At 42.0% G+C, this 23,488-nt stretch overlaps 1 protein-coding gene across 7 annotated transcripts in view; it reads right to left on the bottom strand.

Moving 5' to 3' along the window:
- The window catches only part of EEA1 (early endosome antigen 1), a 315,773-nt gene that overhangs the window by 128,463 nt on the left and 163,822 nt on the right, over positions 1 to 23,488 (bottom strand). Inside the window, exon 1 of one of the 7 annotated variants that reach the window (XM_081247860.1) lies at positions 11,385 to 12,741. The exons of the other annotated variants lie outside the window; for them this stretch is intronic. Coding sequence (XP_081103986.1) covers positions 11,385 to 11,408 — 24 coding nt within the window. The 5' untranslated portion in view covers positions 11,409 to 12,741. Of the gene's footprint in view, positions 1 to 11,384; positions 12,742 to 23,488 lie in introns of those variants that run through there. 7 annotated transcript variants of the gene reach the window in all.

Here is a 23,488-nt window from a genome sequence, read left to right as displayed (position 1 = left end):
CCTGTTCTTCCTCCTCATCTATTCTTCACCTTAGTTCCTTCCACCCAGACTACTCACAAGTCAGTAAGTCCTATTAATTCTCCTAACTTTCTTGAAAATCTGTTCTTTCTCTATCCCCAAAGCCATTGTCTGATTCAAGCTTTCATCATCCCCTGGATTAACAACCAGAGATGTAGAAATTCTGATTCAATGGAGGGACTTGGGAATCTTTTTTTTTCTTTCTTTTTCCTTTTTTTTTTTTTTTTAAGGATTCTAAATGATTCTAATGTGCAACAATTTTAGGAACTAAAACGTTATTACTTTCTAGCTGGTCTCTCCCTTAATGGAGCCATCCTCTCTACACAGCTACCAAGTCAACATGTATTACTGAAAATACACCAAGTATCAAACATTAATGTAGGTCCTACACACTAAGAAAGAAAAATCCCCACCCTAAGGGAGCTCAGTCTAGCAGTGGAGAAGTCAAGTATCAACAAAAACAATGGAATAAGTTTTGCAGAGATCTATATACTAAGTGTTTTAGTATACTGAGCTACTACTATACACTAAGCGTTTATTGAATGCTGATACTGTGGTGAGTCTTCATGAACATTATTTCATTTAATCCTTCTATAATACTGTAAAGTACATATTATGCTCAATTTACAGATAAAACAGCTGGGTCTCAAAGAGCTTGAAATTTTGCACAAGATCTCACGCTCATGAATAGAGGAGGCCAGGGCTTAAATGATGGTCTAATTCCAAAAGCCCATTGTCTTAATTAGTATGGGGTGCTTTGGGAGAAAGAAAAAAGAGCAAGCAACTAACTCCTAGTATCCCCTAAACTGAGCAGTGTGGACAAGTAATGGCAGGGCACTCACAGCAGAATAAAGAGCTTCTATGGAGATGTGAAGGGATGACAGATCAGGGGAAGTTGTGGGAAACACAGTTAGTGAGGATGGCAAGGTCAGTGAATGTACAGCGGTGGAGATGAGCCTGAAATGGAATCTTTTTTCCCAAGGAACCAGAGCAGCATCGGCCTTGCATGCCAAGGTAAAGAGTGTGGACATCTCCTACAGGCGCTGAGTTGTCACCAACAGATTTTAGACAGAAGACTGATTCACCTGATATACTTTTTATAAGGATTATAAGGGGAAAATATTTTTGGAGGGTTTTCCTTATTACAAATTTGATTATTTAAAAACTTTCCGTGGCTCCATATTGTCTACTGTATAAAGTCCAAAATCCTTTCCAGTCTCATAACTATCCCCATCCACATGTGAAAATATTCACAATTCCCCTATGCTGTGCTAGGCTGCTTCAGGTTTTTGCATTTGCCTGGTCACTGTCTGTAATAATGCCTTCTCTCCCTTGTTCCTCCTTGCCTGAGTCTCTCCAGCTTCTGTAAGGCCTTTAACAATCTCCATTCCGTCTCCCTCCCTCCTCCTTTCACCACAGAATTAGTTACTTTTTCTTTTGCGCTCACATTCTTCCTCTGTATATCTATTGACACATCACACTGCTTTGTAATTATTTAAGTATCTGTCTCCCCCATTAAATCTCTGCCAGCCCAGCACAGTAATGAGCACAGAATAAATGTTCAACAGTATGACAAATGACTTTCTACACACACACACACACACACACACGAAGTTAAAAAAAAAGATAACAAGGGAGTATGTAATAACAAAAAACCAACATTAGCAGCAAATAACATTTATAGAGTTTACTGTGTGCCAGATACAGTTGTAAAACCTTCACATGTATTAATTCATTTAATCCTCACAACAACTCTATGAGAAGGGTACTATTATTATGACTATTTCAATGAGCCACAGAGAAGTCAACTTACTTGCCCAAAGCTACCCAGCTAGTAAATAGGATACAGATGCCACCCCAGGCAGTCTGGCTCCAGAGTTCAGGTTCTTTTTTGTTTGTTGTTTTTTTCAGAGTTCAGGTTTTTTACCAATAATTATATTGGGTTGGCCAAAAGGTTCATTCGGCTTTTTCCATAAGATGGCTCTAGTGGCACTTAGTCATCTTTAACTTCATTCAAAACAATTTTGTTAAGACTGTATGTGACGGCCGTCATATCAGCGTGCATTAAAAAAAAAAAATCAAAATCAGTGAATTTTTGTGTAGCCACTTTAATGTTGAAGATGGAAGAAAAAAAGGCAACATTTCGGCATATTATGCTTTATTATTTTAAGAAAGGTAAAAACGCAACCGAAATGCAAAAAGAAAGACTTGTGCAGTGTATGGAGAAGGTACTGTGACTGATTGAACATGTCAAAAGTGGTTTGCAGGGCTTCCCTGGTGGCGCAGTGGTTGAGAGTCCGCCTGCCGATGCAGGGGACACGGGTTCGTGCCCCGGTTCGCGAAGATCCCACATGCCGCAGAGCGGCTGGGCCCGTGAGCCATGGCGGCCCGTGAGCCATGGCGGCCCGTGAGCCATGGCGGCCCGTGAGCCAGGCCGCTGAGCCTGCGCGTCCGGAGCCTGTGCTCCGCAACGGGAGAGACCACAACAGTGAGAGGCCCCCGTACAGCAAAAAAAAAAAAAAAAAAAAAGTGGTTTGCAAAGTTTTGTGCTGGAGATTTCTAACTGGACGATGCTCAGGGTCAGGTACACCAGCTGAAGCGATTTGATAGCGATCAAATAGAGAAATTAACTGAGAACAATCAATGTTATACCATGCGGGAGATAGCCGACATACTCAAAAGACATACTCAAAATATCCAAACCAAGCGTTGAAAATCATTTGCACCAGCTTGGTTATGTTAATCGCTTTGAGGTTTGGTTCACATAAATTAAGGGGAAAAAACCTTCTTGACCGTATTTCCACAAGCCATTCTCTACTTAAAACGTAATGAAAACGTTCCATTTTCTAAAACAAATTGTGATGGGCAATGAAAAGTGGATACCGTACAATAATGTGCAACGGAAGAGATCGTGGGGAAGAGAAATGAAACACCACCAACCACACCAAAGGCCAGTCTTCATCCAAAGAAGGTGATATTATGTATATAGTGGGATTGGAAGGGAGTCCTCTATTATGAGCTCCTTCCAGAAAACCAAACAATTAATTCCAACATGTACTGCTCCTAATTAGACCAACTGAAAGCAGCACTCGACAAAAAGCGTCCAGAATTAGTCAACAGAAAACGCATAATCTTCCATCAGGATAACGCAAGACCACACGTTTCTTTGATGACCAGGCAAAAACTGTTACAGCTTGTCTGGGAAGTTCTGATTCATCCACCGTGTTCACCAGACATTGCACCTTTGGATTTCCATTTAGGTCTTTACAAAATTCTCTTAATGGAAAAAATTTCAATTCTGTGGAAGACTGTAAAAGGCACCTGGAACAGTTCTTTGCTCAAAAAGATAAAAAGTTTTGGGAAGATGGAATTATGAAGTTGCCTGAAAAATGGCAGAAAGTAGTGGAACAGAAGGGTGAATACATTATTCAATAAAGTTCTTGGTGAAAATGAAAAACGTCTTTTATTTTTACTTAAAAACCGAAGGCACTTTTTGGCCAACTCAATACTATCTCTTTAGCTCAAGCAAAAGACACCAGTATAAGGAAACAGTTCTAGCCTTGGTTCTTTTATATCTTAATCTCTTTTTTATTTTTAACACACTAAAAATAAACCTACACAGTAAGAAAAAAATTCCACTTCTTAAAATTCGCTTCAATAAATGAGTAATAATTTCATCAAACTTAAATGTGTAAATAATCCGGGACGCCTTCCCTAACATCTTAGTTTAGATCAGGGCCCTCTCTCTGTATGCTCCTGGGGCTCCCTGTGCTTTCCTTCCTAACATTCACCCAAGGATGTGACCATATACTTACGTGATCCTTTCAACAGTTCCTCTGCCCTCCCCTGGATACTCAGCTCCACAGGGGTTCATGTCTATTTTACTCATCAATGCAGCTTCAGCATATAGTAGACCCATAATAGATGTCTGAGAAGTAGATATGTCCAAAAGGTCTTCCCTATTCATTACTTCTTCTTTTCTGCTCATGTGGCCATCATCATAATGCAAATCATAATTACTTAGTGCCAAAAATATTAAAATCAATCTCATCTGATCTCTGCCTGTATTCTCCTATGGTTTTATACATCTCATGCAACACTGACAAATTAATCTTCCTAAAACATTCCTTTACTCGTTCAAAAAATATTAACTCCTACTATGTGCCTAAAGGAAACCACAACGTCACACCAAAATATGTCACTTTGGCATACTGATTATTTTTAATTAAAGGCATTTAAGAAACAGCAGGTACAAGAAGACCATTCTGGGGACTTCCCTGGTGATGCAGTGGTTACGAATCTGCCTGCCAATGCAGGGGACACGGGTTCAAGCCCTGGTCTGGGAAGATCCCACATGCCGCTGAGCAACTAAGCCTGCGAGCCACAACTACTGAGCCTGCGTGCCAGAACTACTAAAGCCCGAGGGCCTAGAGTCCCTGTTCCACAACAAGCCAATGCAATGAGAAGCCCGCGCACTGCAACGAAGAAGAGTAGCCCCTACTGGCAGCAACTAGAGAAAGCCCGCAGGCAGCAACGAAGACCCAACGCAGCCCAAAAAAAAAAAAAGAACATTCTGACCCTTCTTTTTCTTTCTGAAAGCAGGAGATAAAACTCCCGTGTGAAAGGGACTCTCACTATACCAGGAGTAAAGAAGATGTCCTCATCACTAGAGCCAGAGAATTTAGGGCTGAGAAACCTGTACAAACAAACCTTGTTAAACTAACCCTTATCTTCCTAGTTACTTCTTCACCATTTACTACCTCAGCCCAAACCCCTTTGTCTTGTCAATTCTTCACAAATCTCGTTTCTCTAAAAGTTGTAAATACTTCCTGCTCTGGTCCCTTCACGTCTTCATTCTCTTGTGAAGGCTCCCACGTACATGTAAAAATTTAATAAAATTTGTATGCTTTTCTGCTGTTAATCTGTCCTAGACAGTCTAATTCTTAGGCCCAGCCAGAGACCCAAAGAGGGTAGAGGAGAATTTTCCTCCCCTACATACCAAATATATTTCACTGCTTAATAAAATCCTATTAATTTCCTAATGCCTATAGAATAAAATTCAAAATATCAGATTTGTCTATTGAAAGAAATAAATAAGAAGGAAAGCTACCCCAGACCTTGGTCTCTAATACCATTCCCCACTAAAAGGAATAGGGCTCCTCAGAGAAATGGCTAGTTTCAGTGCTGGGAAAGGGTAGGTAAAGGATAAGGTTGGAATACCTTATTACGCCAGAAAGTAAGGAAGAGTTCAAGAAAATGATAGGGGCATGACAAAAGGACACTGGAGCCACCTGAAGGGACTCCCACTGTTCAAATCTGGGACAATTTGAACACCAAAATAATTAAGTACAGTGATGGGTTACAGGCCATTTTTATAAAAATGAACTTACGAGTCCATACCAACAGGAAAGGAAGGAAGGTAGGTAAGGGCGGGGGGCAGCGGTGGTGGGGGAGATGTGAGGCACGGGAGGGAGGGGAAATCCAAGAACCAATTGGTAAAGGTGCAGGAGTTCTAGAGTAGGAAAATCATCATCTTGCAGTCATTATGGTGAAGACTAGATCAAGCAAGAATCAACAATGGTAAATACAGGAGAAATTCTTGATAAAGAGCAGGATATTTGCATAGTCTTATAAGTATCTGCCTATTTATTGCAAAGAAAGAAAAAATAATCATTATGATAAGGTCAAAAAGTTGGGCTACACCTTGAACTTTGACAAGGTAATCAAAATTAACATCACCTATGAAAGACAAAAAGACATGGGCCTCCAGGTGTAATAACCAGAGATGGACACAACAAATTCTAGGCCATGTTTCAGCCAAGAATGCACAATCTCAATCTACTCACAATGAAACGTCAGACAACACAACATGAGGAACATTGTAAGGAAAAAAAAAAGCAGGAGGGGATCTGTATTCTTCAAAAATGTCATAAATTACAAAGAAATGCTGTGGAAATGTTCCATATTAAAAGAAGCTAAAGCAACATGTCAACTACATATAATACCTAACCCTAACTGACCCTATACTGGTGAGGGGGAAATGCTACAAAGGACATTACCAGGTCAACTGAAAAAAAAAATGGAATTATGAATAGTAAATGGAATCAATGTAAATTTATGAAGTTGACAACTATACTGTAGTTATGTAAAAGAATATCCCTATTCTTCATTGAAGCATTCACAGGTGAAGAACTATAACTGATCCTCAAGTGATTCAGGAAAAATAAAGAAAAAGTACACATGTAGAGAGAGAGAAAAGAAAAAGGATAGGAGAACAAAGTGTTTAAATGATAAAGCAAATAGGATAAAATGTTAATAAGTAAATTTAGATAAAGAGTATACAGCTGTTTCTTGTATTATTTTATTCTTGTAACTTTTTGTAAGCTTGAAATTAGTTCCAAAAAAAGTTAAATTATATATGTATTCAACTAGACCTGCAATACAGTAGCTACCAACTATATGAGGCTGTTGAACAGTTAAAATATGGCCTGTCCAAAGTCAGATGTGCTGGGACTTCCCTGGTGGTCCAGGGGTTAAGAATCTGTCTTGCAATGCAGGGGACGCCAGTTCGATCCCTGGTCAGGGAATTGGGATCCCACATGCCACGGGGCAACTAAGCCCGTGCACCACGACTAATAAGCCTGCGCGCCACAACTAGAGAAGCACGCACACTGCAACAAAGAGCCCACGCACAGCAACGAAAGATCCCATGTGCCGCACCTAACACCCGATGCAGCCAATAAATAAATAAATAAATACTTTTTAAAAAAATAACAAAGTCAGATGTGCTGTTAGTGCAAAATACACACCAGATTTCAAAAACTTACTACAAAAAAAACTCATCATAATATTTAAGATATCTCAATAACTTTTATATTGGCTATATGTTCAAATATTTTAGATATATTGGGTCAAAGGAAATATATTTTAAAAAGTAAGTTCACCTCTTTTCACTTTTTTAAAATGTGGCTACTAGAAGCTTTAAATTACATATGTGATTCCTATTTGCATTGGACTAGAGCTAGATGATCAAGAATCTCCACAATGAGGTGTCACACTATCTGTAAGTTTCTCTCTCAATTTCTTTCTGCTCTAAGCAGACCTCTCTCTCTAAGTCATTTGGTTTTAAGCTACTTAACGGTAAGGATCAGTTTTACTCACTGTTGTACCTCCAGTATCTAGCACATATCCAGTGTTATAAACATTTGTTTATGAAAAGGCAATATGCAAGCAAAGGCAGGAGGGAGGGCAGGAAGAATAAAATCATTCCCACCTCTGAGTCTTTGTTTATACTGTAACTCCTTCCTAGAATGAAAGTTAACTCTCTTCCTCTCCTAATCACCTTTTCAAAACCCCATCTCTTTCCCATTTTCTCCAAGGAGACGCTTCACTCTAACAGGCTCATTCTGATTGGTCCTCCTCTGTACTACTACAGCCTTCACTGTCTATATAATTTACTTTGGCACTTAACCATGTAAGTTCCCTGAGGGAGAGGTCAGATCTCGTATCTTTCCCGTATCTTCCACAATGACTGGCATAGTGCTAACCATATGAGTTGAGTGGTGGAGGAAAGGGCAACAAGGTGCTAAAAAAGGAAATGGATTGAGTTGGGAAAACTTAGCTCTAGTCTCAGCTTTGACATCTAACTGTGTTGCCTTAGATAAATCACTCAATCTCCCACTTCCTACTTCCTCATTTTTAAAATCAGAGAGACTCGTTACCCATAAAAGAAGCCTTCTATTTCCACAATTCTAGAATTAAACCCATTTTTTTTCTTTAGCAATATTACTGATATATACCAATAAAAGGAAATCTAATACACTTAAGGATCTTATTCTGATTTAACTTACTGTTAAATCACAATAAGATCCTTAAGAAAGAAATAGCAAAGACGTTTATAAACTGCCTGAAGTACTAAATGATGATGTCTTTCCAGCCATGAAGCACTTTAAATCCACATTTCTCTTCAAAGCCTATTAAGCAAAATAATCAATACATACATGTTGGAGCTACCCCAATTTTTTTTTTCAGATTCTTACAAGCCTCAAAGAAACACCTTTTAGTAGCTAATGGAAAAAAGAAAAAGAACCAGAAACTAAATTTTCCATAAAGTACCCTAGGATCTTATCGGTGATGTTCAAAGATGCTGAGTTACAATTGATTATAAGCACATTGTCTGTTTCTTCTTTCAAAAATGCTACTTAAAGGACATTATTCAGGGACTTCCCTAGTGGCACAGTGGTTAAGAATCCGACTGCCAATGCAGGGGACAGAGGTTCAAGCCCTGGTCCAGGAAGACCCCACAGGCCGCGGAGCCACTAAGCCCATGCGCCGCAACTACTGAAGCCCGAGCACCTAGAGCCCGTGGTCCGCAACAAAGAGAAGCCACCGCAATGAGAAGCCCCCGCACCACAACGAAGAGTAGCCTGCGCTCGCAGCGACTAGAGAGAAAGCCCACGCGCAGCAACGAAGACCCACCGCAGCCAAAAATAGATAAATAAATAAATTTATTTTAAAAATATATAAAAAATAAAGGACGCTATTCAGAAGAAAATTACAACAGTTAAAATGAAAAGGTCATGTGAAAACAGAATGCTAAAGGTATGCGACTTAATTTCAAAGCATGAAGACCATTTCAAACAAATCTCTAAATCAGCAACCTTAGTTTTAATCTTATATCTTATGACCTCTGCTGAGAAATAAGATTATCAGGGTGGGGTAAAATAAAATGGTTGCCATGTTACATAATTTAAAGATTCAAGTCACACTTGTTAGTAAATAGCACCTGTGGAGTTCATACTAGTAATACAAATTACAAGATTTCTTTAAGGCTTTATCCAAATACCCCTATTAAATGCTGAGCATTAACAGTGACCCATCTGTAAGAGCCAAACTCCTCCCAGGTGACTCTAGGTCCTCTCCTGATCTGGTCTGACCTACCTCTGCAGCCTCACCTCCCACCAATCCCTGCATATCCTTTCACTCCCTAAACTTAAATGTTCACATTCCCCTTAATATTACTTGCCCCATTTTATGACTTCTTGTCTAGGCATTTGCAGTTCCCTCAGGCCAACCTGCCCTCCACTCTTCTGAGCTGCAAATATGTCCTCCTCCCAGAAGCTTTTCCTGATTGCCCCAAAACCCTCCCACAAAGTGGCCCCCAGGCACTATTCATTCTTCTATTACAAAGAACTGCCATTATTTTTAAATGTCCACTTCCCCAACCAGCTGTGAGTCCTAAAAGGCGGGCCCATATCTTATTTAACTGGTTCCCAGCCCCTAGCAGATGCTCTGCATTTACTGACACTTAATATAAGGACATTGAAAAAAAGAAAGTTAAGTGCTTAACGATGAGAAACAATTCAAACTTTCTTATAAGAGTATATAAATTTAAGACAGTGGTCTCAACCAGGGCAATTTTGCCCCTAGGTGACATTTGGCAAAGTCTTCAGATATTTTTGGTTGTCACAACAGGGGGGAGGGGATTGGGGGGTGCTACTGCATCTAGTGGGTAGAAGCCAAGGATGCAGCTCAATATCCTACAGTGCAAAGGACAGCCCCCAATAACCAAGAATTATCCAGTCACAAATACCAATAATGCCATGGTTAAAAAACTCAGTTGTCAACTGACTTATTCATGTGTGATGATTCCTTATCATATCTCAGCAATAACCAGAATAAATTCCAATTTTGTGGTTTCAGCTGAAACTTCTGTAGCCATCGATGTGTATGCACCAACACTCAAAATGATCTTTATATAATCGTAACGCTTAACAACATTAAACCGAGAGTACTGGAAAGCAGTTCATATTTCTGAAAACTAATCTACAACTACTAGAAGCTACTCTTAAGTCAGTAAACACTTTATTTATAAACTATAAAGCAAACCACAGGCGAACTAATTTTCAGCTGTGGAATTATGTGACGGAAACAATCTGAAACATGAGGTAATCAGTCAGGTCTGACAAGAGAAAAAATCTCTAAGTAGTGGAAGTAAATCACGCACAGGTGTCTTTAATGTTGAACACAGGAACTGATGACCAGAGTAAAGGGCATGCCCTCGCTACTGCCAAAATCAGCGCTTATCAAGATTTCAAAAAACTCTGACAAAACATTGCAAAAAATCATCAAATGTCAATACAGGGTGGAAGATACAGAAGTTAACTATTTCTCCCCCTGATATATGACCAAGTTCCACATGACTTGAACATTTCCCAAAGCTATTCCCTTTCTACATAGTGGATGACTCAACTCTCTTTGGTACATCCCTTGACTGCACGCTACAAGTTCACTAACTCCTTTTGCCCTTGGAACTAGTTATCCTACTCTCTCAGTAACCAACTAATGGGTTTGGCACCAACTTTTCAGTCATTTACATTTTGTTGCACCCCATCGGTGTCAAAAAGAAATTAAGAAAAAAAAAAAAAGAAAGCTAACCAAAACAAAAACTTGAGTAACAGTGACTCCTATAGAAAAGATTTTGTTATTTTAGGAACTGATTCCTAAACAAAACACCTACAGCTTTCCAATGCTCTAATCTTTGTATCTTCAGGCTTTTCCAGATTTGACATAGAGAGAGCACTGGCAGAAAGTAAAGGAGTGTACCGTTGGATTAAGCTGACAACGGATCTATACTTGCATGGCTCAAAAAAAAAGGTACCGGGCTGGGAGGGGAAAACGCATTTTTAAATGGGGGGTGTGTGGGGTAGGGGAGGTGCCAACAGTGAGTAATAGCTTCCTTCGCAGCTGACTTTAGCCAGTTAAGTGTCGGTACAGCGACTGGGCCAACGTTAGGCCTGGTTTCACCACATTACCCTGCAGTGCTGCCCAGATGAGATTACGAATCCGCGTGAGGCAGGTGCGTGTCGGGTAAAGTTGCGGGGCACGCCGGGCGGGGCGCTGGGGGAAGACCCGAGCTAGCCTCCCGACGTCTCCCACCCGGCGTGCTCCAGCCCGGCGGGCGGCTGGCCGGCCGGACCCGCGGGCACTAACTCTCCATTTTCACTGCCATTCCAGAATCTGGAAGAAACGCGCCGGCGCCACACCCTCCCGCCCGGCCGTCCGCTCGCACTGACAGCCCGCGCGGGTGCGGGGCCCGGGCCTGTGAGCCGGGGGCCGCAGGGGACCCGGCCTGTTGCCCCGCCGCCGCCCCGCCCTCCCCCTGCCCCCCCGAGGCCCGCCCCCATAGCAGACAACCGAGGCCTAATCGCCGCCTGGGCTGCGGGGCCTAAAGGAAGGGGCCGGCGCTGAAGAGGGGGCGGCCACGCCGCCGCCGCCTCGGCTACTCAGCGAGGCGGCGGCTTCCGCGGCCCCGGACTCCGGCTCTCCCGCTCACGTGCTCCTGAAAGACGGTTTCACTCTCTTACCCTCTGCAAAATCCTCCTTAACATGGTTTAAACACCACCCGGCGCCGCCCCGGTGACTCTCCGAACCTTCCGCGGGGCCACTCAGTACTCGGGGGTACGCGGGAGAGACTGAGCCAGGAAAGGACTGGGAGGAGGTCGGGGCGAGGCTGTAGCGGCGGCCGCTCGGGCTGCCCCGACTTCCCCACAGGCGGCGAGAGGGAGCGCGCGCGAGCGAGCAAAGAAGTAGCCAGCGAGCGCCCGCCCGCCCGCCTGCCGGGCCGCCTCCGTAACTGACAGCTGGGCGGACCCGCCCGCCACCGCCCCGCCCTCCCGGCCTGTCCATCCGCGGGAGGCGGGGCTGGAATGGGGCCTGGCCCGCGCCTGCGGCCAATCGGAAGCGGCGGCGGCGTGGGCGGTTCCGTGACGGACAGGCGGCAGGACGCTGGCGCCGCCGCTCCTTCCGGCGGGCCGGGGAACAACGCGGGCGCCGAGCGCACGCCTGCGCTCTGTCAGAGGACGCGCCCGCGCGCAGACAGCGTACTCTCTAGGGGAACTGGAGGGGGTCCCTGACCGCGACGCAAGAAGGGGTCTCTGGGCGGGTACCTGCGACGGCACCTCAGATAACTCTGTAAAATTTGTCACTGTGACCCCGGCCTTGGCCGTTCCTGAACTGGATCCTCATTTCTGCTGGAAGCGCTTGGAAGCAAAGGAGAGAATCGCAGACACGATTAACCGGTCTGATGGGCTTTTTTTATCCCCTGGTCCAACCCCTGGCGCCTTTCCGTACTCCCTTCCTGCTTCTAATATCAGCCAAAGGGAAAGTAAAGAATCGGAAGAAAGGGTAGGAAGAAACTGGAATTTGAGTTGGTAAGAGAAGTTTGGGGTTGTCATCTTTGGACTATAGCAACAATAATGGACTGATGTCGCCAACATGTTGCACCATCTAAAGCCCACGCTTGGCCCATTCTCCTAGGGAATTTTAAATCCTCTTCTGACAATAGATGTATGAAGTGAATCGACCTTAATGCGTCTGTTTCATAGATTAAGAAAAAATAATGAGGTCACAGATAAACAGTGTGCCAAAACAAGGACGTGGACTTGGAAGTGGACTTGGACCTGACTTCCAGGCACGATGTTATTATTTAAACTCAAAAATCACAGCTGCGGAATCCTACCATTCTGCCAGTATTCACGAACTAAGAGGTTCAACTTTACCCTGGGTGGGGGAAAGAGAAGCCTTTAATAATGTTTAAGTAGGAAAGGAGAGGAGGAGAATAATGCAACTAACCTTGCTGGGGGTGGGAGGGGAGGGTGGGGATCTGAAGTCTACCAAGCAATGAATGGAGCGCTTATCAGAAAATACCCACAGACCTTCTGAAAAAAATGCAGCAAATCTTATTTTCAAATTACTTAATGTAAAAGTGTTTTGTAAAATGTAAATAAAGCATTATATGATGTAATATGTTGTTTCCATCCAAAACATATCTGTTTTTTAATGTGTGTCGTGTCTGTAGTGCAGCAAAACAGTCGTGCCTACAACTCATACATTATTAATCACTATTGATGATAGTGCACTTAAGTACTTCCAGGCAAACATAGCAAAGCACACACTTTTCCACCTTTCCAGACACAGGTACTTTATTTTCAGACAGTATGGGAAATATTTTCACCGAAACAGAGTGATAAAACTGTGACATAATAAATATAGAATAGATTTGGTCTCTGCCCCTGAGTGATAGGGTGATAAGAGCATCTTTTGTTGTAATGTTTGATCTACTGAGTGGTTGGGTGTCCCTAGATAGCTTTAGGGTGGGGGCTGAGTCATGATTAGAAGGTTGGAATTTTCTGGCCCACCTACTGGAGCCAAGAGGAACTTCAAGACAATCCCCATTGGCCAGTGATACAATCAATCATGTCTATTTAATGGAACCTCCATAAAAACCCTAAATAACGAGGTTTGGAGAGCTTCCAGATTGAGGAACATCAAGATGCTGGGAGGAGGAAGTGTCTGGAGAGAATAGGGAAGCTTTGCACCCCTACCCCCATACCTTGCCCTATGCATCTCCTCCATTTGGCTGTTCCTGAGTTGCAGCCTTTGTAATAAACCGGTAATAGTAAAGTATTTCTGTGAGCCAGTATAGCAAATTATCAAAGCTGGGGAGAGTGTTGTGGGGACACCCAATTTATAGCTAGTTGGCCCAAAGTACAGGTGACAACCTGGAAGTTTCAACTGGTATCTGAAGTAGGGGGCGTTCTTGGTGGGACTGAGCCTTTAGTCTGTGGGGTCTGTGCTAACTCTGGGTTGTTAGTGCCAGAACTGAATTAAATTGTAGGACTCACTGTTGGTATGCAGGGAATTGGAGAATTGCTTGGTATGGAAAAAAACTCCACATATTTGGTGTCATAAGCAGTTTCTTCCCTTTAAAGTGACATTTGTTTCTATTTTTTATTTTTCAAAAATTAGTTTAAAGCTGCTTATTAATGTCACATGCTAAGGCCTTCTCCACTGGAATTCTCCAGTGGAATCTTTTGACTAATATAATAGACTCTCATCTACTGCTTAGCTAGATGGGTTATTTGAAAATCTGTGCACTCCCCTGCAGCTTATGATAACTCCATCATTGGAATAATATACTAGGGAACTGAAAACTCCAAGAAAATAAGCAGTGGGTGAGACATAATCATGTAAGAATATCCTTCACTAATGTAGCAGCTTCCCACACAAAACATTCCTATTTACCCATCTGGCTGCTAGTTCCTATCCATTTAACTCTTTTACATCAATATTCCATCAATTCTTTGACTCCATCATGACCTCCAGTCCATTGGCCCTTCTTAACGTTCTTACTATCAGCCATTTCCCTAACATCCTCATTTCCGTCAAAACCCAGCTTAAAGCCATGATCCAACTTTATAGCACCGCCACCCTTTGCAAATATGCTTAACTTCAGCTCTCTCTTCCTCCATTGTTTTTGTCTAGCAGAACCCAAACCTGACTACCCAGCTCCTCTGTGCTGTACACTAGAGATACATGTATACAGCTGGAGCTGCTGGGCTCATTTTACATGAACAGCCACAGATCTCAGGCACTCAACACAGTCCAGCAACAGTCCTGTTACACTTTCCTCCTGTCTTCTTTCTCTAGATGCCCAAAGTGGCTTTCACACCTATAGTTCTTGCACGGTCTTCCCTTGCATTTTCTTCCTAACCCACTCCAATCAAGTCTCCTTCTAATCTACTCTGATGAGACTGCTCATATTAAGATTATTAACGATGTACATGTTGCCTAATCCAGTAATGACTTTATTTTTTTTTTTTTACTTTATTTGACTCTTGTTCACACTGAGAGCAATAGACCACTCTCTCCTTGAATTATTTTATTCTCTTGACTTCCTTGACAGTATACTTTCTGGTTTTTCTCCTCAATGACCATTCCTTCTAAAACTTGTTTGAAGACTTCTCTACTGCATATCTTAATGTTAGAGAGCCCCCCACTCTGTTCTAGGCCCCTCCGTTCATCTATGGCACATGGCCTAGAAGTGATCTCAACCAGTCTCCTGGCTGTAAATTCCACTTGTCTGCCCAAGTCTGTATCTCCAGTGCTGAACCTCCCCAGGTTTCCAGACTTGTATGACAAACCATCTACTTCATATTTCTTCTTGGATGTGTAATGAGCATCTCAAACTTAATATGACCCAAACAAAACTGTTTCATTTTTATCTTCAGAATTGCTTCTTCACCAGTTCTCCTGTCTCAGTATGTCCTACCTTCAGCTACTAAGTTGTATCAAACCAGAAATCTTGACGTTATCTTTGGTTTCTCTCTTTATCTCATCACATCCCCTCCCTCCATCCAATCCATCAGAAAATCCTGACATGTCTACCTCCAAAACATACCCCAAATCTGCCACTTCTTTCCATTATCACCTCAGCCCACAGCACCTTCATCTCCTGTCCAGACTATTGGAATAGTTTCCTGGTTGGTCTCTCTGCTTTTACTTTGTCTTCCCTATAACCCATTCACTACACAGCAGCCAGAAACAACTTTTAAAAATGCAAATTGAAGAATGTCACTGACTTTCTTGATTGTAGCTCCCCATCACAATCACAGTAAAATCCAAATACCTTATCCTGGCTCACACAACCTGTCGATCTGGCCCTGCCTGCTTCTCTGCCTTCCACTTATAAACACTTAGCTTACTATGCCCCAGCCTCCTTGAACATTTTTTTTTTTTTTTGTATTTGGCTGCGTTGGGTCTTCATTGCTGTGCACGGGCTTTCTCTGATTGTGGTCTTCGTTGCGGTGCGCAGGTTCTCATTGAGGTGGCTTCTCTTGTTGTGGAGCATGGGCTCTACGCACGCGGGCTTCAGTAGTTGTGGCTCGCAGGCTCTAGAGTGCAGGCTCAGTAGTTGTGGCGCACAGGCTTAGTTGCTCTGCAGCGTGTGGGATCTCCCTGGACCAGGGATCGAACCCACGTCCCCTGCATTGACAGGTGGATTCTCAACCACTGTGCCACCAGGGAAGTCCCTCCTTGAACTTTTATTCCTCAGCTGCACAAAGCTTATTCCTGCCTTTGCACCAAACAGTTCCTATTTAGGAAATGCCTTTCCCTGAGATCTTGTGGTTAATTTCTTGGCATTCATACTGCACTTTAAAAGTCATCTCCTCAGAGATAGCTTCAGGGATCACCTCATCTAAAGTGCTAAAGCAGTCTCCAATCTATCACATTACCCATTCTAATTCTCTGCATAGCAGAGAAAACTATCATTTCTGACTTTTCTTGTTTCTCTATTCACGTCCCCCCCAACAAGAATATAAGGGTCTTGTCTCTTGTTCACTGGTGTGTCCCCAATAATTAAAACAATGCTCAACCCATGGTTAGCAATAAATATTTATTGATGAATGAATGAAGAAAGGAAGGAAGGTACTATGGCTTAAATGTTTGTGCCCACCTAAAATTCATATGTTGAAATCCTAACCCCCAAAGTTGACAGTATTAGTAGGTGGTGCCTTTGGGAGGTGATTAGGTCATGAGGGTGGAGCCCTCAAGAATGGGATTCGTGTTCTTATAAAAGAAACCATAAAGAACTCTCTGGTCCCTCTATGTGAGGATACAAGAGGTCTGTGACCCAGACGAGGCCCCTCACCCAACCATGCTAGCCCCCTGGTCTTGGACTTCCAGCCTCCAGGACTGTGAGCAATAAATTTCTGCCACCTAGTCTGTGGAATTTTGTTAGAGCAGCCTGAACTAAGACAGAAGGGTGTATAATCATTCCTATAACATTTGCCTTACAGAGTTCCTCAAACTAAGATCTTCCTACTTGTGAAGATATAGTCCATATCCAACAATCTTGAGAGCGATCCAACATCTTTTGATCCTACTCAGCAGTCTTCTTTCTTTTGATATAATATATATGTGTGTATGTTTCTTTTTTTTTTTTTTTTTTTTTTTTTTGCGGTACGTGGGCCTCTCACTGTTGTGGCCTCTCCCCTTGCGGAGTACAGGCTCTGGTCGCGCAGGCTCAGCGGCCATGGCTCACGGGCCCAGCCGCTCCGCGGCATGTGGGATCCTCCCGGACCACATGCCACCGGGGCATGAACCTGTGTCCCCTGCATCGGCAGGCGGACTCTCAACCACTGCACCACCAGGGAAGCCCCGGTTTCTTGACTCTTCAAATTTTGCCCAATATTTATGAGAAACAACTTATTCTCCACCTTTTGTAAATTAGAAATTTTTCTCCTTCTTAATTTCATGTGTGACCACCAAATAATTCATTTCCAGTTAGAAGCAAATCTATGAAAAATCACAACACAACAAGCAAAGTGCAGCTGATGGCTCTGTATACATAAAGCAAAGATAGTTTAGGGGTTCTAAGGAATACACACAGGACTACTAACCAGCTATTTGGCAGCAATTAGTTTTTCTTTTTCTCAACTGAATTGTTCACTTTTAACAAATTATGTTAACATCATTGAACCAACTAATTGAAGTCTAGTATCAATTTGTGCTTCTTTCAGCCCCTGAGGGAAGGATGAGGAGGGAGGCAAAGACGAGAACTTCAAAGGAGTGGGGAGATACATGAATTCTACAGAAGTCCCTACTGATTTTCTCCAAGTTGACTTGAGTAACTCCAAGAAAAGTATCAAGTCTCCAGTGAGTTTCTTTGGAAGCAGGTTTAAGGAAGATCCAAAATAATAATTATGTTTTAAGAGCTATTAGAAATTATATACATGTATATATATGTATATGTATATGAATACACACACACACACACACACACACACACACACACACACATATATATATACATATATATATATATATATGGCCCTGGCTAAGCCTATTGCATTCAAACCACATGTTGAGTTGGTAGAGTACAAAATAGTCCATGGAATCATGTAGAGGTGGCACAACAAAAATTCCTATCTAATGTTAAGTTAGTAGAGCCACTATGAAAAACAGTATGGAGGCTCCTCAGAAAACTAAAAATAGAATTATCATATGATCCAACAATCTCACTCCTGGGCATCTATCCAGACAAAACTCCAATCCAGAAAGATACATGCACCCCTATGTTCATAGCAGCACTACTCACAATAGCCAAGAAATGGAAACAACCTAAATGTCCATCGACAGATGAATGGATAAAGAAGATGTGGTACATATATACAATGGAATATTATTACTCAGCCATAAAAAAGAATGAAATAATGCCATTTGCAGCAACATAGTTGCAACTAGAGATTATCAAACTAAATGAAGTAAATCAGAAAGAGAAAGACAAATACCAGGACCCCCTGGCAGTCCAGTGGTTCCACTGCAGGGGCACAGGTTGGATCCCTGGTCACAGAACTAAGATTACACATGCCGTGTGGCACGGCAAAAAAAAAAAAAAAAGAAAGAAAGACAAATACCAGATGATATCACTTATATGTGGAATCTAAAATATGACACACGGGCTTCCCTGGTGGCGCAGTGGTTGAGAGTCCGCCTGCCGATGCAGGGGACACGGGTTCGTGCCCCGATCTGGGAAGATCCCGCATGCCGCGGAGCGGCTGGGCCCGTGAGCCATGGCCGCTGAGCTGCGCGTCCGGAGCCTGTGCTCTGCAACGGGAGAGGCCACAACAGTGAGAGGCCCGCGTACCGCAAAAAATAAATAAATAAATAAAATAAAATAAAATATGACACACACAAAAAAAATAAATAAAATAAAATATGACACAAATGAACCTATCTACAAAACAGAAACAGACTCATGGAAATAGAGAACAGACTTGTGGTTGTCAAGGGGGAGGGGGTTGTGGGAGGGATGGAGTGGGAGATTGGGGTTAGCAGATGTAAGCTGTTATATATGGAATGGATAAACAACAAGGTCCTACTGTTCTACTGTATAGCACAGAGAACTATATTCAGTATCCTATGATAAACCATAATGGAAAAGAATATAAAAAAAAGAATGTATATATATATGTATAACAGTGTCACTTTGCTGTACAGCTGAAATTAACACAACATTGTAAATCAACTATACTTCAATTTAAAAAAGTTTTTAAAAGAAAGAAAGAAAGGAAGGAAGAAAGAAAAGGGAAAAAAATTCCCATCTATGATAAGAGGGTGAAATCTTGAATGCCAATGTGACTCCTCCAGTCATACACAGAAAGTTCATGGTTGGGACTTTCTGACCTGAAAGACTCCTCATTCTGCTTGGGTTTTCTAAAACCACACATTTGGAGAGCTAGGTTAACACATCTTTTTGATCTTGTGAAGATTCTTTATTTTGCCTATTTGAAAAAAATATTCAGTAGTAAATCAAAATGAAATTGATGTTAAATCAAATCCAAATCATCCTTCCTATCAGTCTTCTAACTGAGATCAACCTGTGGATCCCCTACCTGAACAGCTAACTAAATGGAAAAAAACACATGGACTACTACAAAATGTGGTGGTGTAGGCAAATTGTAGAAATGGAACTAACACCTGAAGTTCTGTTCTCACATGTTTCTAAAGTGTGCTTGTGAAGTCAGGTGAAGTGATTTAATGAGTTGGGTAGAGAGATATCATCTGAGCGTTGGTCAGGGCTAGCATTTCCTTGGATTTGCTCAGTCCAGTGTTTTTCTAAGTATGTCCCTCCAAGCCCTAAGTGGTCCCTCAGAGGCCACCTCAGTAGATGGGGAGAAGCAAGCAATTGAGGCCCTACATTATTCACCTGCATCAGCTGATGTAGCTTCACTTTTACCTGTTTTACATAATGGGGTTCTGAGTGAGATTTGTTTCCAAAAAAAAGTAAAGTATCACTCTGGGGCCCAAAAGCAAAAGTATAATTGAAAATATTTTAGAGGAGGGGACAACTGAAATAGGTATGGTCAAAAGTTAAGAAAACCAGTAAGAAATGGTGAGGCACACCTAGGTTAGCAGCAGCAGGAGTTACCATATGTCTAGTTGGACCAGTGCCTGAAGGGGCAAGAAGAGAGAACAGTTAACCAGAATCCAGAGAGAGCTATGAGAGAGAGATGCAGGACAGAAGCTGTGACCTTCAGTAGGGAGTATTTAGAAAAGACTTAGATGTGAAAGAGAGGATACCAAGGGACTATATGTCCCGTCTTCATTCCCTTCCCAACTTCTGGATTTCCTGCTTGTGCCTTCCACTGGCCCAACTCAATGAGGAACGAAAAGGCAAGGGAGCTTGTGGATGTAGTAAGTCCCCTACATACAAACCTTCAAGTTGCGAACTTTCAAAGATGCAAACGTGTTCACATGTCCAATCACATAAGTTAGTTCATGTGTCTGGAGTACACTGTCACATGCATGCATCCTCTACATGCTTCTGTGTATTTTACTGTACAGTACTGTATAGAGTACAGTAGTACAGTATCTTTATTTCAAGCCCAGGATGTCTGGAAGCAAGCGTAAAAGCAGCGGTGACGTAGCTGGTACTGCTAAGAAGCGCCAGCTGTTGTACTGTACTACTGTACGTTTCAAGGTACTGTACTGTAAGATTAAAAATGTTTTCTTTATTTTTTGTGCTTGTTTGTTTTTTATGTATTATTTGCATGAAAAGTATTATAAACCTACAGTACATTACTATATAGCCAGAGCAGTTAAGACCTTGTGTTAAATAGGAGTCAAGCTATCCTCCCTTTGGAGAAATGTTGGATAATAAACTAGATTCTGTATGTTCATATATACTAGATCTAAGCTATGAAGAGCAAAGAGCCTGCCCAGTGCTAGACATGTCATATCTGCTGTCTATAGCTCCATGTTAAATATCATAGGTGAGTTTGCTGAGGATCAGAAGTTTGGAATTTATCCATGCCTACAAAGCTGTGATTCTTTCCATCTACTCCATTGAAGGGAAATACAAAAATAATGGTCAGCATTTTAAAACTCTTTTCCACTACAAAGTTCTGGAAATGGATAGTGGAGAATAGTTCCACAACAATGTGAATCTACTTAATGCCTCTGAAGGATACACTTAAAAGTGATTAAAATGATAAATTTTATGTTGTGTATATTTTACCACAATTTTTTTTAAAAAGGAGATAGAGATTGAACACAGAGGAGGAAGTGGAAGACGTGACAATAGAAGCAAGACGTTGGACTGATGCAGGGAAGAGGTCCTGAGCCAAGGAATGCAGGCAGCCTCCAGGAGCTAGAAACGTTCTTCCCTTGAGTCTCCAGAAGGAACCAGCCATTGAAGATATCTTGACTTAAGCTCAGTGAAACTGATTGCAACCTTCTGACCTCCAGAACTGTAAGGCAACAAATTTGTGTTTTTTTGTTTGTTTAGGATGCAACATGTGGCATGCGGATCTTAGTTCCCCGACCAGGGATCAAACACATGCCCCCTGCAGTGGAGGCTTGGAGTCCTAACCACTGGACTGCCAAGGAATTCCCAAATTTGTGTTGCTTTTTTTAAAAGAAATTTTTTTTCCAATGAGCAATATAGCATTGAATTCAGAGTTTATTGATTGTGACACAGTGTGTAGTCAGTATCAGTAAATGAGTTTTGAAAGATAGGAAGGACGGAAGAGAGGAACGGATGGAAGGAGGGAGGGAGAAAGGAAAATGTAAATTTCAGACCAGTGGTTGGTAGTAAACTTACTGGGTAAACCTTCCAAAACATGTAAATGTAGCCTCTTTTTCCCCTGAAGGTGGTGATTTTTAAAACATATCTGCAAATTATTTGACACTCCTCCCACCAAAAGGCAGAGTTTAATTTGCCTTCCTTTGAAGGTAGGCTGGACTTAGTGATTTGCTTCAAATGAATACTCACTGTGTGACTTCTGAGGCTAGCATAAAGCTATTTAACAAACACAAGTGGAATGCTTTATTATGTGATTGTTAGCTCAGTATGCCTTCCAAGAAGTTGCCTACTTTGGAAAATCATGTCATGAACTTAAACTTTAAGCTCCCAGTCATGTACTAGAACTACTCAACTTTGAAAGGACATTGCCAGAATGTATACACAAGAGTGACTGGTATTATTAGTTGCTGATCTTAGTAATTTGGCTAAACAAGGTGGATTGCACCAAGGTTTACAGCTACAGGACCATTATTATGCACCTCCCATACACTTTCATTGGGTTACCAGACACTCTTAGGGTTTCTATTACATATTATTTATTTGCTGTTGATTCTAAAATCTGCAGTCTGGCTCTCTCGTCTACATATGAAACCCAAATGTTTAACAGCCTACTGAACAAATTCACTTCGATATCCCCCAGAATCCTCAAGCTCAATTCAAAATGTCTTAACTCTAAACTGACTCATCATGGGCCTCTTCTGCCTTTCACTCACTTCCCTATGACCTCCTGGGTTCCTATACCACTGCTGGCACCACCATGCCCAAGCTAGAAATCTGCCATCTTTGTCCATTCTCTTTTTATTTCTGCCCATATTTATTTAATCACCCAGACCTGTAAGTTCTGTCTCACATTGCCCCAGTTTTCAAGTCACTCCTTTCTGACCTAGAAGTAACTCATCTCTGATCTTGGTCTTGCATCCATCTAATTCATTTTCTACCCTGCAGCGAGAGTGATCTTACTAAAGCACAAACCCGATCTTCATTACACCCCTGCTTAAAATTCCTCACTCATCCCCATCATTTTGAGGAGAAAAACCCAAACTCCTTACTGTGATTTGCAAGACCTTCCATGCTTTTGCTCTGGCTATCCCTCCCTGCTTATCACTTGACATTATTTTCTTTGCACTGTATGCTTCAGGCATGCTGAACTACTGCAGTTTTCTGGCTCATCACAGTCTCTCTCTGACCTCTAGACCATGACATATACTATTCCACTTGCCTGGAATGTTCCCTATGTTCACCCTCCTTTTGTCTGTCCAGTTCCTACTCATCCCAAACTCTCACCCCACCCCAAACTAAGCTACATGGCCTATGTGTACCTCCATTTTATACTCAACCCTATTAAGGGTGAGAAGGGAACATCACAGACTCAAAACGCTCTAGGCTACATGAAAAGCCTGTCCCTGAGGTCCATCAGGGACCTCCTTCAACTACCTCCTCTTGTTCTGAATACAGACGCCTCAAATTTTCAATTATAATTGGCTCCCCAGGTAGTTTTGTCTTTAAAGAGTAAATGCACTTATCCCGTTGAGGCAAGCAGAACAGTCCACACGACTGTTTTATTGCCCATTGTAAATTAATAAAATGACATTTCAGTCTCTGTAAGCTTGAATAAAATGAGTTTGCCAAGAGAAGATTTTATTTTCAATGTGCTGACAAAAATTCAAGTTTTGAGCCTGCAAAGCAAAGATTCAGAGCTTGTACCACAATGAATTTACCAATGTAAATAAATTTCCTGAGGTCTCTTGACAGCTAGCCAGCTGGCCTCCCTAGGCAGCATAATTAGAATGATGAGTGGTATAGAATTTAGACCCACTGCACTTCCATCTCCCCTTATGACTTGACAGAAACTCAGTGACAGAAGATTTCAGAGGCCATCTAATTCAAACAGTATGTTGCTTAAGCCCATAGACTGCTTAGAATAGTCTGAAAATCTAATGCAGAGTATTATGGTCAGGGCTCAAATACATGGTCCATTGTAAAATACTAATCTGAAAATGTCTTGCCACCACAGGTAGCATGAGTGAGGAATGGGAGATG

The sequence above is a fragment of the Mesoplodon bidens genome (genome assembly GCF_964165515.1).
Source record: "Mesoplodon bidens genome assembly, chromosome: 11".
In the NCBI taxonomy this organism is placed as follows: Eukaryota; Metazoa; Chordata; class Mammalia; order Artiodactyla; family Ziphiidae; genus Mesoplodon; species Mesoplodon bidens.
The sequence above is the reverse complement of the archived record's forward strand: the minus strand, read 5'-3'. Positions and strand labels throughout refer to the sequence as shown.